Source organism: Rhopalosiphum padi, chromosome 2 (assembly GCF_020882245.1).
Source record: "Rhopalosiphum padi isolate XX-2018 chromosome 2, ASM2088224v1, whole genome shotgun sequence".
In the NCBI taxonomy this organism is placed as follows: domain Eukaryota; kingdom Metazoa; phylum Arthropoda; class Insecta; order Hemiptera; family Aphididae; genus Rhopalosiphum; species Rhopalosiphum padi.
The window spans coordinates 21,206,126-21,224,841 of NC_083598.1; the positions used below are offsets into that span (position 1 = coordinate 21,206,126).

The 18,716-nt window shown below is 27.0% G+C and overlaps 2 protein-coding genes across 3 annotated transcripts; one reads left to right on the plus strand and one right to left on the minus strand.

Moving 5' to 3' along the window:
- Window positions 1–1,665: 1,665 nt before the first annotated feature.
- LOC132918912 (uncharacterized) lies at window positions 1,666–4,659 on the minus strand. The gene is made up of 3 exons (XM_060980271.1): window positions 4,206–4,659; window positions 2,660–2,816; window positions 1,666–1,760 (listed from the first exon to the last, which is right to left on the minus strand). Exons 1-3 carry the CDS (start codon window positions 4,380–4,382, stop codon window positions 1,666–1,668), a joined length of 429 nt encoding a protein of 142 aa, XP_060836254.1. The 5' UTR covers window positions 4,383–4,659.
- A 3,959-nt stretch (window positions 4,660–8,618) lies between these two features.
- On the plus strand, window positions 8,619–12,325 carry LOC132920921 (protein sel-1 homolog 1). Of its 2 annotated transcripts, none has more exons than XM_060983657.1 (13): window positions 8,619–9,100; window positions 9,177–9,408; window positions 9,472–9,709; window positions 9,774–9,997; window positions 10,061–10,256; window positions 10,331–10,485; window positions 10,558–10,683; window positions 10,747–10,975; window positions 11,036–11,184; window positions 11,274–11,439; window positions 11,554–11,804; window positions 11,868–11,972; window positions 12,066–12,325. In XM_060983657.1, the coding sequence occupies exons 2-13, from the start codon at window positions 9,199–9,201 to the stop codon at window positions 12,213–12,215; spliced, it is 2,199 nt and encodes a 732-aa protein (XP_060839640.1). In that variant the 5' UTR covers window positions 8,619–9,100; window positions 9,177–9,198; the 3' UTR covers window positions 12,216–12,325. The 2 variants fall into 2 exon arrangements, with proteins under 2 accessions (XP_060839640.1, XP_060839639.1); XM_060983656.1 differs by having other exon boundaries at window positions 8,620–9,100; window positions 11,868–11,990.
- The last annotated feature ends 6,391 nt before the right edge of the window (window positions 12,326–18,716 follow it).

Sequence of the window (18,716 nt, forward strand, 5' to 3'; positions counted from 1 at the left end):
TGATTTCTTTTTTGAAGAGTTACAAGATTACAACTTTCAATATTGATGACTGTATTGTACCTCTATGTATAATTTATAAGCTAGGTATAAACTGTTTAAATGATTCCCGTTATTTTATTTTCATAAATCATAATTTATTAGTCTGATCGCTTGCTGCAATTACAATAAATGGTGTTAGTCGTTGAATAATGTAATAAAATTAAAATAATATTTTAATTTATAACTTATAAGAAATGTTCAATTAACCAAAATTCAATATGCATAAAATAAGATCCCGTAGAAATGCATATTATAATGGACAAATATACGCAAAAAATATATATGTATAATGTATATATATATATAAATATACAATAATACAATCACTATATTGGCAGTCTATAATACAATTTACAAAAATTGAATTTACTTGCCGCAGTCACAAGTATAAAACTATACAATATACATTTGTATGTATTAAACTTTATAATATAAATACCATAGATTTTTAAGTTACACTATTTCATGCCATTTATTATCCCAGACGTATTCATATATGCCTATAGCCGCCTAGATAATAGGTGTGATGCGTGTTGACTTTTCCCAGACATGGCTGCGATATATCATATGATCCGAAGCGCCCAATATTTCTATTAAATTGCCCTTATATTAATTATAATAAATATATCTAAATTATCAGTCAATTTTAGGTTATATTTTTAAAGCGAATTTGAAAAATTAAAGTAATTCGCTGTTTTACATCAAGGCCGTAACTGAAAAAAATTTCGTAAGGGTCCAACATTTTTTTTTTAATATAGATACTGAAATTGTATAGTCAATTAACTATATTCACCACTAAAATGTTTCTACTTTTAAAAATTTTGGGAGGGGGTGGGGTCCGGACCCTTGGACCCTCCCCCAGTGGTGTACACTGCATGCTGTAATTGAAAGTCTATATACAGTTTAGACTGTTTAGACTCTAAACTTTAGAGTATAGACGCGTAGTGGCTAGTATTAAATATTAAAAATTGTTATAAGTTAATTGTAATTGCGTATTGAGAAACTAATTGTTCAATGTTTTTTTGTGATAATCTATTGTTTTGTCTAGAACACGATTAAGAACGGTCCTTATCGAACGTCTTTTTTAATAATACGATTGAGAACGTTTTTACCTGTTAACTTTTAAGCAACGTTGCCGCATAGATTAAAAATACAAATTAGCAGTGCTTGGAAGGAACACGTTCAAAGGAATCAGTTCCTTTGATTTCGCTCCATTTTTAGAAACTTATCGGGAACGTAGTTCCTTTTATATGTTTAGGAACGTATTGGAATTTCATTCATTTTCAGAGAAACATAAACGATTTTTTTGGTTCATTTATTTTTAAATAAAAGTAATTAAAACAATAAATATGTTTAGCTTTTTTTGAAATTTAGTAACTAAAGAGGTAAATAAAGAGGTATAAAAATAAACCTGTACGGCTGTACATGAAATTATTGATAATGTTTACACAAGTTAAAACTATTACTAAATATTAAATAACAATGTGTTATGTTTAAAATTAATTTTAAAATTAAAACAGTTATAGTATAAAAATGTACCTATGTTTTTTTTTTATTTTACTTCACATTAAAAAGAAACGAGGAAAAGAACTAGTTCCTTTCTTTAAGATAGGAACGGTAAAGGATTTAGTTACTTTTTAACAAGAGGAACGAACGTGAACGAGTTCCTTTTTTAAAGGAAGTTTCCAAGCGACAAGCACTACAAATTAGTTTATCTGATACTAAATTTTAATATGATATATTATTATTAACATTTGATATAGATTTTTTTGTCATTTAAAAAATATACAAATATCAATTATATTTCAGTTTAAGATACAATTTAAATTTTTTTCTCGAGTACTTATTTTCAGTTAATTTTAGATACCCCATGAAGTCATAATATGTTTAGTTTATTTAAACTCTTAGTAAGAATTAATTATATAGAAATAATACGATCTTAGTCATTACTGGCCATGGTTTTGATAATATTGTTTTCGATTGATTTCATTATTGTCACGGTTAATATTTGAGTTTCCTTCAAAATAGAAATCATTAATGTGTGGGAAGATACTTGCTAAAATTATATAAACGACAACATCACTCAAAAATCGTTCTCGATCGTTTGTATAAAAGATACAAAATATTATTTCTTTGATTTGCGACAATCGTTCTCCATCGTGTTACTAAAAAAGTAAAACGTTCTCAATCGTTTAACACCGATTATTTTGATAGCATTATTATTTTTTTCTTTTTTGATTGTATTTTAATATTAATGTTAACTCTTTCGAAAATAATGTGTGCAATTTGAAATGACGTATGCAAATACAATTTGTATTTTTCTATTAACGTATATTAAAAGCACATTTAAAAAAATCTAATAATTTTAATACATATAAAATTAGAGGACCGTTAATAATGTATGGGCACTACCAACCTACTTTTAAAAGTCAGCGCACGAATATGCGTGTACAGATATAGCGCATACATATAGGACTCTAGAAGCAATATACCCGATACCACAAATATCTGCAGATATTTTTATTCATGAGTGACGAATCTGTAGAATTTATAATGTTTATAATTTTGTGTTATACTATTATATCGAGGTAAATTATTATACATAGGTACAACAAAATACTTAACGGAATCAAATAATAGAAAATAATTAATAATAAATGCATTACCGAATGTTTGAGTATGTTTAAGTCGTTGCAGGTATGTTGCGTCAAAGTATCGAAATATTGAACAGAACTCAAGTCTTCGTTCACTGCTTCGCTCAGAACAGTAGCCGGTAGGTTATGTAAATCACAAATTTAAAATGTATTATTTAAAAACCAGCTATAGGTATATCGTACATAACACAATATTTAATTTAACAATTAACAATTATATTATATTAATATATTATGTATAGGTACATTTTCATTACATCGTCAGACAGTAAAACAGCACAACACTTTTAATGTAGATAGTAGATACCGATTACCGTCTACCGATCATTCCCTGGACTGACGGTATTGACACTAGATGTTGCAGAAAAAAACGTACCAAATTAATGATTGATGTTTACTGCAAAAGTAGCCATCACTTAATAATAGTTATTAATAGCCTATAAGTATACCAATACAGTAATGAACTTTAGGTTTAGGTTTAATACCTAAAGAACATATTTTTATTTGTATAAGTAGATGTAGATTAGTCGAAACTAGATATACTCGTGTTTAGGAAATGATAAATATATTCAAATGTATTCTAATGCATTAGTATAAATAGAGAGTACAAAGCATCGCCTAGCTTATAATATTATTGACTATTGTATCTAGTTATCTATAATTCCCGCAGTTGGCTATTTCCAAAAAGTTAAAAAAAAAGGTTCCTTTCACATAATATACATCCTTATATATTATTAATGATTATGTATATTTTAACGATATTATAACTAAAAATAAGTAACTACCAATAATAAACTATAAAAATCTAAAATAATTTTATTAAATATTAAGGATTTTATGAGTTATGAGTGTATAGTTTATAGTTTATAGTAATGAAAAATAAAAATTATACTTCAAAAGGAAATAATTTGATATTTATATTAAATGTATAATAATATTATATGTTTATAACGAGTTAAATACTATTATAATATTATTTGCTACATGCAATTTTTATTTATCATAATTGATAGTTCTACACTTTTGATAACAATAGGGGTTCCTATTAAAATGTAATATAATATTATATTTAAAACAATGAATCCTAATTTTTAACACATCAAATTTTGATAACGTAAAAAAAATGGTCTTTAATTATTTCTGTATTATATTTGTTATTTTAGCGTTCCTTAAATATTTTCTTCTCTATGAGGTAGGCTACCAGTCACTATTAGCCTATATATATTGCCAAATGTATAGTTCCTACCGTAACTACTACACAAGGGTGCATGACTTTCGTGAGACTTACCCGTCTTACCCCTAACCTATAACAGATCTATCACCTATATATACCTAAATAGACTAAATACCTATATAGCCTATAAGATATTAGGATATACCTATCTATTATCTAGAATCTAGATAGTATTATATATATATTTTTTTATATTTTATATATTCACACCAAACATAGTAATATAGTTGACAGTTGTTAGTTAATATATAATAATATATAATATACGAAATACCTATAGTCGACGTCCGTTTCGTCTTGTTTTTGGATTCATCAGCAGCGTTCAATATGGACGGTAATTTGAAACAAGCGATCGTCAGACGAATAAGTAACCATCCAGAAATTACCAGACCCGTGTATAAAATCCCAGCGTATAGCATGGCAGTAAAATCTATTTTGATTGTTTCGATTTTCATGATTTGTTAATTACTAAATATTATTAATTTTAATAAATTATTATTAAATAATTAATTTAAGAAACGTTAAACGACTTTTAGTTGAAATTTATGTAAATACTTATAAATTATAATGTATCACATTAAGGCACAATAACGGTGTAGTGAATTCGAAACGCGTATAACAATCATTGTGGTTCGAACACTTCGAACGGCATACACTCAAATAATATATAGGTACCTATAAGATACGCGTATAACAATATTAAATCGATATTTGTACCGCGATCGTACTAAATAATTCAACGGCATATGTTGATAACAAGTATACATTAATGTACTATATAAATATGTATGTGTAAAAAAGTTAAATTAACTACGGACTAAAATATTATTTGTACTCGTATAGTAAACATTAACTTATTATTTCGAAAAGTAGGTAGGTACTAACGTTTTTGGGAATATTTTATTTTACCTTCATAATTTTAAGTCATTAAAAATTTACAAAAAAATGTTTTTAAAATAAATTATATTGTGATATTTATATTATCTACTATTGTCTATTTTGTATCGTTATAAATGTATAAGTTGTTTACTTTTTGAAATGGTATAGAATATAGATACTAGGAGATTTTTTTTTTAATTTAATTTTTTTTAATTACGCAATCTGTTGTTGTAAAAATATTTAGCTAATGTGTTGACAAAGATAAAGAAAGAAAAAACACTAACCATGCAATGATTTTCCTTATCATTAAAGTACCTATACTTTTGCTCTTAGCAGTCAAATATCCTAAGAATTTCCATGCATAAAATCGATTTCTGAATGAATATTTTAATTTCAATTTATTATCCAGAAAAATGTACCTATGTCAACTACTTATCGAAGCTTATTGAAGATTTTTGTTATAACTAGTAGCAGATAGGGGTATTTTATGTTACGGGAATTGCTTTCAAGGGTCTCCAAATACATAATGTGTTAGTACTTATAGATCAGAGTATCGAGAGCTTCAGTGGCGGATTTAAGGGGGGCCGAACTCAGCCGAAGGTCCTCGCCCCCCCATTGGCATAAGTTAAATACACATATTTGTATGTATTTCTTAATTACTGAAAAATTTAAGATTTGCGTTTTAGACTATGCCCCCCCCCCAAAATTAAATCCTGGATCCGCCGCTGGAGAGCTTCCGTATCAAATTTTAATGAGGAGAGCCCCCCACCAGAAAAATCTCGAATCCCTATAAGCATATTCACCACTGGTTAAAACTTATTATAACTAATTCACTAAATACTATAGTTAGTCGCCTGAAATTCAATTTAAATTTAAATATTGAAATCTTCAAAAAATATTCTATTTTGAAATATGATATTAAGAATATATTAATACATTGAACAAAGGGTGTAGCGGATAATTGGTGTCGAGTGGATTACTGTAATGGATATGTAAGTTGAATTTGAATTCAATGATATGGCATTGTAATTGTTTGTAATTGTAGACAAAAAACGATTCTTACCGGTTTATCTACATACATATATATAGAGTATAGACTACATCACAAAGTATATATTATGTTATATTTTTTGATTTCTAATAGATAAAGTAATCTATAGTACTATAAAATATAAATAATATAATACAATATAGGTTGATTAAATTTTTTCACAATCTTTACATTTATTTTATTATTATAATAATGTATATTTATAGTATTATTGTTATAAACGTTTAAGATAATAACAACTTACCGTACAACAGTGTGAATAGGTTCATCATAGTATAAATGGATAATATCTTATAATCAGTGGCGTATTAAGGATTTTGTCGAGAGGGGATTGACAAACATATCATTTCCTCGATGAAGAAGAGGTTGTATAGGTACCATCCCCATCGCCACTGTTTGTCAAAAATATTGAGGCATGATATTACTTGAAAATATGCATATCTTATATTAGTTATATTTATAAAACGGGTTTTCTTTAAACAAAAAAGAATGACAAATAAAGATATGTAAAATAAATATACAAATTTTTTTGTAGAACGTTAGTAGTATAAACTATTTATGATCTACTGTGAACACATAAATTAAAATAATATTAAACTACTAAGCTAGTAAATATTAAACAAAAATCACAATAAAAGTAGGGGCTATAAATCACAGGAAAATAATACACCGAAACATAATTTCCAGGAATAATAAATACAGGAAAGGTATTATAAGGAATTATAATAATTAGGAAAATTTTTATCAGGAAAGATATTTTACAGAAAAATAAAAATAGGAAAGTAAAAACATAGGAACATAATTTATAGAAATTATAAAGTATAGGAAAGGATGAGTTGTAAAGAATGATAATACACGGGAAAGTTATTGTCAGGAAAGATATTTCACTGGAAAACAAATATTTGGAAAATGAAAAGTAGGAATGACAAATATATTTATATTTATAAAGGAATGGTGCTGTATGGATTTAATGGAATAATAAAATACGGAATATTATATTCAGGAAAAATAAGTTCAAGAAAATTAAAACTCATGCACAGGAATGAAATGTAGTTAGAAATGGTACCGCTTAAAACACAGGAAAATATTACATAGGAATGTGAAAAGCAAGAAAATAAAATTAAGGAATACATTTTGATTGGGAAGATTATATTCAGGAACGATGTTGTGTAGGAATATAAAAATCAGGAAACTTTTGCGTAAGAAAATAAAAACCAGAAAAGAAATAACTTTTCAGATAATGTTTTTTTCGTTAGTCGGTTATAAATGCGGTATAATAAAATATAGTATAAATATATAATTAGTATGTATCGGCGTATGTGGGTATTCCATCATACAATATTATGCTTGTCATTCAGAATTATTCTATATTTCTAACATTTCTATGATGTCGTTACAGACTACCTACGGTTACACTTAGTATAATATATAATATTATATCTTCAATGGATGACAAACGATTAAGTGATTTAATGGTCATAGCTATAGAAGGTGAAGATGCTAACAAAATAGATTTGGACGAAGTAGTAGATAGATTTTCTAGAATAAAAACTAGAAGGTACACCTTCTATATAAGCTAGAATAGCATAATTAATTTAAAAAACTAATGTATTTTTTATGGAATATTGTATTATTATTTATTATAATATGTTAATAAATAAATATAATTTTATTTGGAATAAATTGTATTGACTAAATGTAAGTACCTATACTAAATATTTTTGGATCTATACCAAAAGGCAAATAAATTATTAATGAATAATTTGAATTCATTAAAATATAACCTTCAAGAGATTAACCCCATACAAGCAACTTACACACGAATCACATATTCATATCTGTATTCTCTATTGACTGTATCTACTATTTTGAAAAAAGTGGCCGGACGAAAAAAAATTGGACTGCTTAAATTTTGGCATCCCTATTATAAAACTCAAATGGCGCCACTGTAAATACTACTCGTTTATAATGGAAATTTATACCTATCATATTTATTACTTGTATTGCTTGCATAATAAAATATCGTTGTTTACCTATAGTTTGTTTAGATATTTTAGTATTGTATGATTCAAGTCAAAGTCACAATATTCAAAATATCGGTATAACTGTAAAAGCTCTATCAAAAATTAAATATACTTACTTATATAAATACTTTGTTATGCTTTATGCGACTGTAATACTGTAACGTCTGTAACGATAAATGATTGTAACCACCATCAGGCGCCAACCAATTTATCATTAAAATGTTGTAATTCTTCCAAAATACGTTGGTTATCTAGGTGAAAAAGAGTTGAATGTAAGGTATATTGATAAGGTGTATTTTCTTTATAAACACTTTCATACGCCTGAAAGTGATCGAAAGCTTTACTCCAGCCTCCAGTAATAGAGGACAAGAAATATTAATATTTATATGAATGTAAATGTTAATTTGATTTAAATTATTAGTTTTCAACTCTTTTTCTATAAATGTGACAAATGCGTTATAACACGATCCTTATGTACAAATACAATATAATATAATAATATAAAATAACTATTTTTGTATTTATTAATAATCTAATACAAATATACAATGATGTGCAGCAGATTTTTTAAATTTTTGAAATCCTATCTCACTGTTTTTTAGGGAAATTGTATTCACGGTCATACTGTGGTGTTTGCTATGGTGATAAATACGAATAATACGAAAATATTAAATAGGTAGGAATATCACTGTTATCAAATCCTATAGCGCCCGTCCACGTAGTGCATTAGCATTACAGTAATACAGTCAAATCAGTCAATGCGTATAGAAATAGAAATGTTGAAAACAGTAGGTTTCGTTTTTTTTTTAAAATTAAGTTTTATTTATGTCACTTACAACAACGCACCATTGCAATTTCATTACCAAATGATTTAGCCTAGGTAAAAATCCAGAACATCATCACTTATAAGACAGTGTCTTATACCAATCGATCACTATAATAATTTCCCCATCTAGTTGATTGTAAACGTACTAAAATTATAATAGTCAGTGAATATCTTATCAATGATACAGATATGAATTATGAATAATTTAAGTTTTTACCAATTGGTAATTGGTGATGTAATGAATTTGAATTCAATTTTTTTATCATACTGAAATCTCGACATTTGCGTAGTATTTACTATTTAGTATTTAGATTGCTCTGCTTCAATCACAGTCGGTAGTGTCGGCGCAACAATCAGGGATTTGGTCGTTTGTGCATTTATTTGACATAAATGGTATGCATCAGAATTTATTTGGAATATGAACATTTTTAAAACGTATGCAGTAAATTATAGTGGATATGTTTGTTAGTGTATTGTTGCTAGGTCCATCAATGAAGGAACGATTGTTACAATGGTTCATTTTCGTAATGGTAATTGCTTCTGTTGTTGGTGGAGAGAAAAGCAATTCTAAAGACGATGAAGACGACAGTTATGATTTAAGCACCAACGATGTAGATGAACATGATGATGCCACCGCTCAAATGCTGCAGCTCATTAATAATGCTGCAATGAAAATTGTTGATGCTCCCGATTTATCAAAGGTAACAGACCTATTTAATTTCACTGTAATATTTTCATTTTTCTAAATATGAAAATCATTTTAGGAAAAGCCTTCAGATCAGTCTCAAGAACAATTAAAAACAGATGATCTAGATGCTGGTGATAATTTACAGTTAGTTAAATTTCCAACAGTTGGTTTGTTCAACTACTGGGCAGATATGTCAAATGATGACATTAGTGTTCAACATATGAAAAGTGATGATGATATTGATGATGACATTGATATTACAGATTGGAAGGAACCAATTAAAAGTCTTCCGAGTTCATCTAGAGAAGAAGAAGGTAGGTTATTTTTTTATTTATTTGTTTTGTAAATGTAATTAACAGCATACCTTATTATTTTTAGCGGAACAATTATATCAGGCTGGTTTGAAAAAATTGAAATCAACCCTTGGAGATCATTTAGATGCCTATGAATACTTCTATAGAGCTCATACTTTGGACCATGAAGAAGCAAGAGCAAAATTTGCTTTTGCTCTATTATTTGGCCTGAAATACACTCAAGATATCCCCAAAGCATATGAAATATTCAATGAACTATCAAAAAAAGGAAATCCAGATGCTCATTTAGTAATTATTAGATTGAATTTTTATTAATAATGTTCCTAGTAATATTGTTCTTATTTATTTTAGGGTATGGGTTTCTTGTATGCTGTTGGATTACACCTTCCTGTAAGTCAGCCAAAAGCACTTGTACATTATGTTATGGCTGCAGTTGGTGGTAATGTATTGGCTCAATTAGCATTGGGATATCGATATTTTGCTGGAGCCACTGTGGCATATAGTTGTGAAAAATCATTGGAATACTATCGGGCAGTTGCAAACAATGGTAATTAAATACTAACAGTATATGTATTACATTTCAATGTATTTTAAATAATTGCTTTTAATTTTAACTTTTAGTGGCAAATGAATTATCTTTATCTGGTGGACCCCTTGTACAACGTATAAAGTTAATGGAGGAGCTGGACAATCCAAATTATAATAGTGGAATCGTAGATTCTGATTTGTTAGACTATTATAAAATGTTAGCTAATAAAGGAGATGCTCAAGCACAAGTACAACTATCTAACAATAAGATTATATACCTGAGTTTTTGTATTAACACATTAATGTTGGGATTTTAATAGGTTGGATTAGGTCAGTTATACTTACAAGGTGGTAGAGGTGTACCAATCGATATACAAACTGCTTATTATTATTTTCTAAAAGCTGCTGAGAATGGTAATGGTCTTGCATATGGTTTTCTTGGAAAGGTAAAAATATTGTTTTTATTATTTTAGTCTATAATCATATATTAATAAGATTTTTGTTCATAGATATTTTTGGAAGAGCGTGATGACGCTAAACCAGACTATGAAAAAGCTCTTGAATATTTTTATAAAGCAGCGAAATTGAAAAATCCAGTTGGCCAGAGTGGTCTTGGTTATATGTATTTACATGGTCTCAATGTAGCCCAGGATTATTCAGAAGCCTTAAATTGGTTCACCCTTGCTGCTGAACAAGGTTGGGTTGAAGGGCATTTGTACGTAGGAATCATCTATTACAGTAAGTTAAGTACTCAATTTAATTGTTTATAACCTATTAAAAATTGTTATTTAATTACAGAGGGATTAGGTGTAAAACGTGATTATAAATTGGCAGTTAAAAACTTTGGTTTGGCATCTAAATCTGGTAATCTATTGGCTTACTTCAATATGGCACAAATGCATGCATCTGGTATTGGTGTGCTACGTTCCTGCACTACTGCTTTAGAGGTATACTTATTATTTGGTTATTCAAATTATTAAATTTAATAATAATAAAAAGAATAATATATTTAAAAGAGAATATTCTATTTTTTAAGTTGTTCAAAAATGTTGCGGAACGTGGTAAATGGGGTGGATATTTAATGCATGCTTACAATTCATATAAAGAAAATCAATTTGAAGAGTCATTTGTTTTATACTCTTTTTTGGCTGAAATGGGGTATGAAGTGGCACAAAGCAATACTGGATTCATATTAGATAGAGGTGAACTTAATTTATTATATATTATATTTTCTTTGTATATAATAGTTTGATATACATTTAATATATTATATTGAAAGAAAAAATATTAGATAAATTCTTATTTTTGATGTTTAGGAGATGTTAATATTTGGGAAACTGAAAAAGAACGTTATGTCCGTGCAATGATGTATTGGAGTAGGTCAGCTGCTCAAGGGTATGCTGCGGCACAGTTGAAACTAGGAGATTATCATTATTATGGTCTTGGGACTAAAATAGACTTTGAGCTAGCTGCTAATCATTATCGACAAGCATCTGAGCAACACCACAATGCTCAGGCCATGTTCAATTTAGGTTACATGCACGAAATGGGCTTAGGAATGGAACAAGTAAAACCATGTTATTTGTAGTAAAATATAAGCATTTTATCATTAATATTTTTTTTTTTGTAGGACATCCATTTGGCTAAACGATGTTATGACATGGCCGCAGAAACAAGTCTAGATGCAAAAGTGCCTGTATTTTTAGCTTTAACTAAACTTAATCTATTTCACATGGTAAACGATTATTACACTGTAAGAATTTAATATAACTAATATAATTTTATTATAATTTTATTGTTACTAATTTTAATATGCTTTATGTTACAGGAATTTCTAAATTTTATTAATGTTCTTTCAAATGATGTTGCTGAACCAGTGGGTTTCAATTGGGATTTATATTTGATAGCTGTACTGTTTGCATTACTTTCCTACATAATTTATTTGCGAAGACCCAATAGGCAACCACAAAATGTGTAAAAACACAATAATGTATATTATTAAATTTTTTTATGCAAAATAATAATTATTAAAAAAAATCTTGGAAGACTGTACAGTACTTGTTAAAATAAAAATATATGTATTAATTATATTTTTGTTCTCTGTTGAATACAAAACTAATGCAATTATGTGTTTAACTATTATTTTGGTAGACCAATGATAATAACGTTTAAATTCTTACAACAAATGTTTAAGATCAGAAGAATTAATAAAATGTTATTAATTATTCCCAATACTAAATTATTATTTTGCCAATTTTGGTTGTATAGTGATTATTATTATTTATTAATTTTATTTTATTTGTTGAAAATTCGTTATTATTTCCATTTTAATGAATTATAAAAAATTTGTATGCTGTAAAACGATTATTTTAAATTATTATTTTTGTTTGAGGTGACTGAATTATTATTATTTGTGTGTTATTTATTCTTTAAAATTTTACATTCCTGTTCTGTGAATATTAATAATATTATATGATACTTTAATTATAAACTGAGTTATTCCCATACATTTAATATACTTATCAGTAATGAAACATTAAATCATTATTATTATACAATTTGTGATTAGCATAAACAAAAAAAAAACTATTGTACTTAGTGTAGAAGAAAGTTAAAAAAACTGCATAATATGGTTATAAATTACATATTATAACCTAACTAAGAGAAAATGAATAAAATTGTGTTTATATGTAAATAATTTAGGAATTTAAACTGAAATAGAATCTATACATTTTTTCATCTAACACAAATAAACAATAAAACAATACTTACTTTTCTATGGTGTAATTAAATAATAAAAATTGCCTATTGACTTGTATTCACAATGTTAACAAATAATTTTTAATGAATAGTTAATATTAAATTTATAAAATACAATATGTCATGGATATTAAGTAGGTATTAAAATATTATTTTAAAATTCTGCATACTCTGCAACCAAAAGCTTTTATTGGTCAAAAATTGTGTTATTTGAATTAAAATACCTACTTGAATTTGTACGTATTTTATAATGTATTGAATTGATATTGTATCTAGTATTTGTAAATATGCTTTAAATTGTGTACACATATGAGTCATGATATTTTGTTATATATTAAACTAATATTAAATATGTATATTAAGTTTTTTTGTATCTCAAACGTGGGATGGTTCTGTAATATGGGTATAGCTATTCAAAAAATAAAAATACTGAGTGAGTACTGGTTTTTCAAAGAAAAAAGGATAACCTTATACTTATAAATATGGACAAATGTTGGCAAATAACAAAGTGAATTATAGTAATTATGCAATTATGCAGAAAATAAATAAATAAAATTAACTTATATTTAGGCATCCATTTTAGATGCTTAATGTAAAATATAGATTTTAAGATTGAATAAAAACTAAAAATGAATGTAATACCTACCTAAATACATTCAATTTTAGAATTGAAAGTAAAAAAACAATCTACCACCCCTTGATTCTTACGCAGTACCCAGTATCTACTACCCACGTAGAATACTATACACAACAAAAAAGTGTTACTTTATTTTAAATGCTATAATTAAAGTATTAATTACTACTATGTATATGTTTTCTTTGTATAACTATTTTATAACTAAGTTATTATTCTTATTAAATATCAAATTAATTCAGATGATGTAGTTAGGTAGTCTTGCATAACAATTTCTTACTAAGTCCAGTACCCATCAATCCAGCCACCCGGTACACACCCTTTCTAAATGATCGGGCAACTGCCCTTCAAAATCACGGTCAACACGCCACTGTATTGTATTATGTAAGAAAATATGAAGGTTTATTAAAATTATAAATTTAAAGAATAAAGATTTATAATTAAAAAAAAAAATTTTATTTGATAAGTCATATTAGGCTAGCCTACATATATAACAATTTAATTGTTTGAACTTTTGTTCATGATATTTTAATTTGCAAACTTTTGTAAATACTATTCTGAAGCGGCTTCAGGTATTTATTTATTTTTTTACTAAAGTATCCTTGTTTACCTAACCTAATCTGGCTAATCTTTTGGCTTTGATTTGAAGGACTGAAGAACAGTGTATTTAACTGCATTTATATAGGAATTTATTCGAGTTGATCTTTATTCTTTGTTTCATTTTTTTCTAACTTTCTGTGCCTAATAACTTTTACACTTTGAATCAGTAATGTGTAATCTATAGATATTCTATAACAACAGCTCTTTAGAAAGAAAAAAAAAGTGTCAATAAAATTTACAATTGACATTTATAGTTCAATACCTAATAGAAAAGAAATTCAATAAAAGAATTCATATCTACGTTTTATAATAAACATTTTGTCAGTTTTATTATTATAATAAAATAAAATACAGAAAAATCTTAATGTTTTATATTTTTATAAATTAATTTAAAATGTAGCACGGGCCACCACGACGGTTAAAAATGATACGCCAATTGTCCATGCCTAATCTATTAAATAGTACAGTAGTTGTAATACAAATATATACCTATACCATTTATCCGTCTATAATCTATATACAATATACATATATAATCGGGGGCGTCATTTGGGGGGAGGGTCAGGGTTTGCGGTTGCACCCCTTATACACCCCAATTACAGACCATAATATGACATAATAACTTAACAATAATGTTATTACGTCATCGTTATCAACAATAAAATTAACAATTTTTATTTTCCTATTACAGTGGACGCCGCTTGTAAGACGCACGGATATAAGTTTCGCAGTCGCTTATTAGACTCAAAATCGTCTGGAACGGACCGGACGTATCCAAATACATTATATAAAATTCGGTTATAAGACACACCACTTCATTTAAAAGATTCAAATTTCTTAAAAAAAATGGTAAAAAAATAAACATTTTTGGTTAAAATTTAGAAATAAATTGGTTTTCAAAAATTACATATTTGTTTTGGGGTTATTTCTGGTTTTGATTCATGTTATAATATGTGTATGTACAACAAATGTTATCACATTTCACATTTTTCGCAATTATCGTATGTAATAAGACTAATAAGCAGTGGCGCCCACCCCTATTACTAGGTGTAGCGGTCGCTACACCTTGAAAATAAGGGGAGGGTGGGTACTAGGTAATGGGTATAATAACATAAAATAATTAACTTGAAATATGTTCATTATTAATTATTTTTATAAAATAATGATAATGTTATTGTATTTTTTTCATGCTTTATATTTCGTAAACCGTTTGAAATAAACAGTGAACCACCTATACTGTATACTATTTACATAACACTCGAAAATAAATTTTTATTTTGAAGGTTTTAATGAATTTAAAAAATATAATGCCTGTTACATATTGGTATGAATGTATATTGGTATATTTCTTTAAAAATGAATACACCTTATTCTGACAAAACACAGATTATATTGGTTGGTACCTTAATATTTACTAATATTATCAATTAAAATAATATGATAAAATGTATAAAATAATATTATTTTGACTTTTGAGTTTATAAGGGGGTGGGGGTGGGTGGGTAAAATTATTTCTTGCTACACCTGAAAAATATATCTTGGGCGCCACTGCTAATAAGTAACAAGAGGTAGGTATGTAAATACAGAATGTAACTCGTCTATATGACATTATTGCATTTGAAGTATTATTGCATTTGTCAAATAAACGAGTTACACTCTGTATATTAAAGTAGATTAAAATTGAAGCAAACAATTTAATAAAATAAAATTCATAAATATGTAATTAAATTTTTTTTTCCTACTTCACCTTTAGAAGATTCATTTGGTTATAAGACCTCATTTAGAGTTAGTCCCAAAGTAAGTCTTATAAGCGGCATCCCACTGTATACGTGCCTGTTAGTAACTTAATACCGTAGCTATTTATTACTGAGGATGAATATGTTATATTATTTTATATATACTAGTATAGCTATCTATGTTCATTTAAAATCCAAAAGATGTACATTTAACGTATTTTAAACCTAATATATTCGCGTATTCTTACACGTAAATCGATTTAAGTTCGACCAACTACTAATACCCCAATAATACACGTATTATTGACATATATTATACGAATTTTAATTACGTTATCCTTATTAGTTATTTTAAACGTAGATTATACGTGCTGTTTTGAATGGATATACTACTATTGTACTATGTACTATATACTGATCAGTGATCACGCACATGACAAAATAGATCTATTTTGTCATAATCACCATCATATAGGCGGAAATTTAGTTAAATTTTTGGGGGGCTATAATAATCCATTGTAGTGACCCAACACCCTTATATTACATTCGATTTTTGGAGGGGTCTATTGAAATACTTGGCAGGGCCAAGCCCCCCTAAGCCCCCCACCACAAACACCGTCTATATTGATCACACATTCATGAGACAAAGTTCATAACTGCGATGATTTACGAGCGCTCATTATTTTGTTATTGATATTATCATAAAAAAAAAGTAAAAACTTAAAAAACTGTGATAAAAAATATTAAAAAAAATGTTATTTACTTGACTACAAATTATGTAAGAAAAATGTTCAAAACGTTAATAGATTTTTAAATAACGAGTGGTTCATGATAAAAGAATCACCTGTTATAGTTGCAGACACGAAAAATAACGAGAGCTTCCCAGAATCTCAGTAGGCAGAAGCAAATTTTTGTCGTTCTAATCTTGCGCATAGCGCTTCAAATAATTTATTCCAGAATTTGATGTGAAAGTGTTTAATACAATGATGATCAAATTAATATTTTTTAAACATCCTATATATTAATATTACAAATGTATAAATTATATGCATTATAAATAATACAGTAGTAATAATTAATATAAACACTATATAATATTATACACAGACACACAGTACATTTAACTTGGCTCAAAAGTCAGAATAATATTTGAAATTTGTTGGCTTATCATTGTTTTTTAAATTCATAATTATAATATACCACTATCTTGTATCAATATGAGTCAATCTAGATGATCCCAAAATCCAACAATAAATTAGCAACCTATAGCTAATAACTGACTTAAAATTCAGCTGTGTTATCAGATTACTAAGATTTTATTTAAAAATTAAGAGATGTTTTTCAAATATTTTATCTTTTTCAATGTAGAAATAGTTATCCAGTTATGAATTATAATTATTCAATTTTGAACGATTTTTATAATAATAATAATATAATAATCATGTAGTTTAGTAATTTGAAGTATGTAATATATATTTTACATGACTGATATTCAAAAATGTAAAAAATTAATACTGTAGTAACTAGTAGTGTAATTATTGGTTAGATTGATAATGTAGCAAATAATAATGTCTGGTTTGTGTGATATGACTATACATATAATCTCGCGGACTTTGACCTCAGAGTTTTCGTTTATCTTCACGAAAATAGAATACAAGTATATAGATTCATTTTTAAACAAGTATATACTACTATTTTTGGTTTAAAAATGAATCTTTATTAGTTTTATCTGAAATAATTAAATGTATTGTCAAACGACAAACACTACATACTCGGAAATAGAAAGGTAAAGGTAAAAGGTTACTGACCTGAGGTAATATACTAATATCATAAGTTCTATACAATAATTGTTAATTAAACGAGTTGTATGTTATTATTATAATAAAAGTATAAACAATAATCTAACTTAACTATGTAGTATGTATACTATATTTTTACATTACACACATATCTTTCTAGTCATATCCTTTGACAAATCCATAGGGAATTAACTATCAGAGTACCTGGAACGTGTGCTAAATAACCATTAAATGTCTGTTTATACATATATTTAATGATTGTGTTAATTTAAAAAAGTAATTTTAAATATCTTTATTTATTTCTTGTATAGTTATATGTATGTATAGCCGTATAGGTATGTAAATGTATTTTTATACATCTATTATTTTAGATTAAAAAGTAGTAGTAAACATATTACTATAATAGATATTTATAAGAAATAGATATAGATATTTTTTCCTCTGCAAGGAAAATTGAGGAGTCATAGATATGCTATTGAATATAAACCATAAACGGCATAAACTGTATAAAATCTTGGTCACGAATATATCCGCGAAATCAGTTACATGTAATTGCTTAAGGTCAGAAAAAATATTGTATCCATCTTAAAAACATATCTATGTTATAATCATATTCTTAATAGTTTTAACTGTTATAAGCCATTATACAAGCGTATAAAGCTGACATTTGAACACCTTTGGGGTTATGGCAAACCATCTAAATTAAAAACCATTATTCAATAAGTCTTCCAATTAGTTTCTGCTTTTTGGTTTAAGGTTTGTATCTAACCACTCACTAATATTCTATATTTATTTAATAGTATAAGAATTCCATGGTGGCACCACTGGAAGCAAAGCAAAAAGACCATATAAAGAAACATTAGAAAAAGAAAAATTTTTACGGGAGCAGATAAACAAAATATATAAATAAGGCATAAGCAAATTTGGAGATTTGACTTTTTAAAATTTGT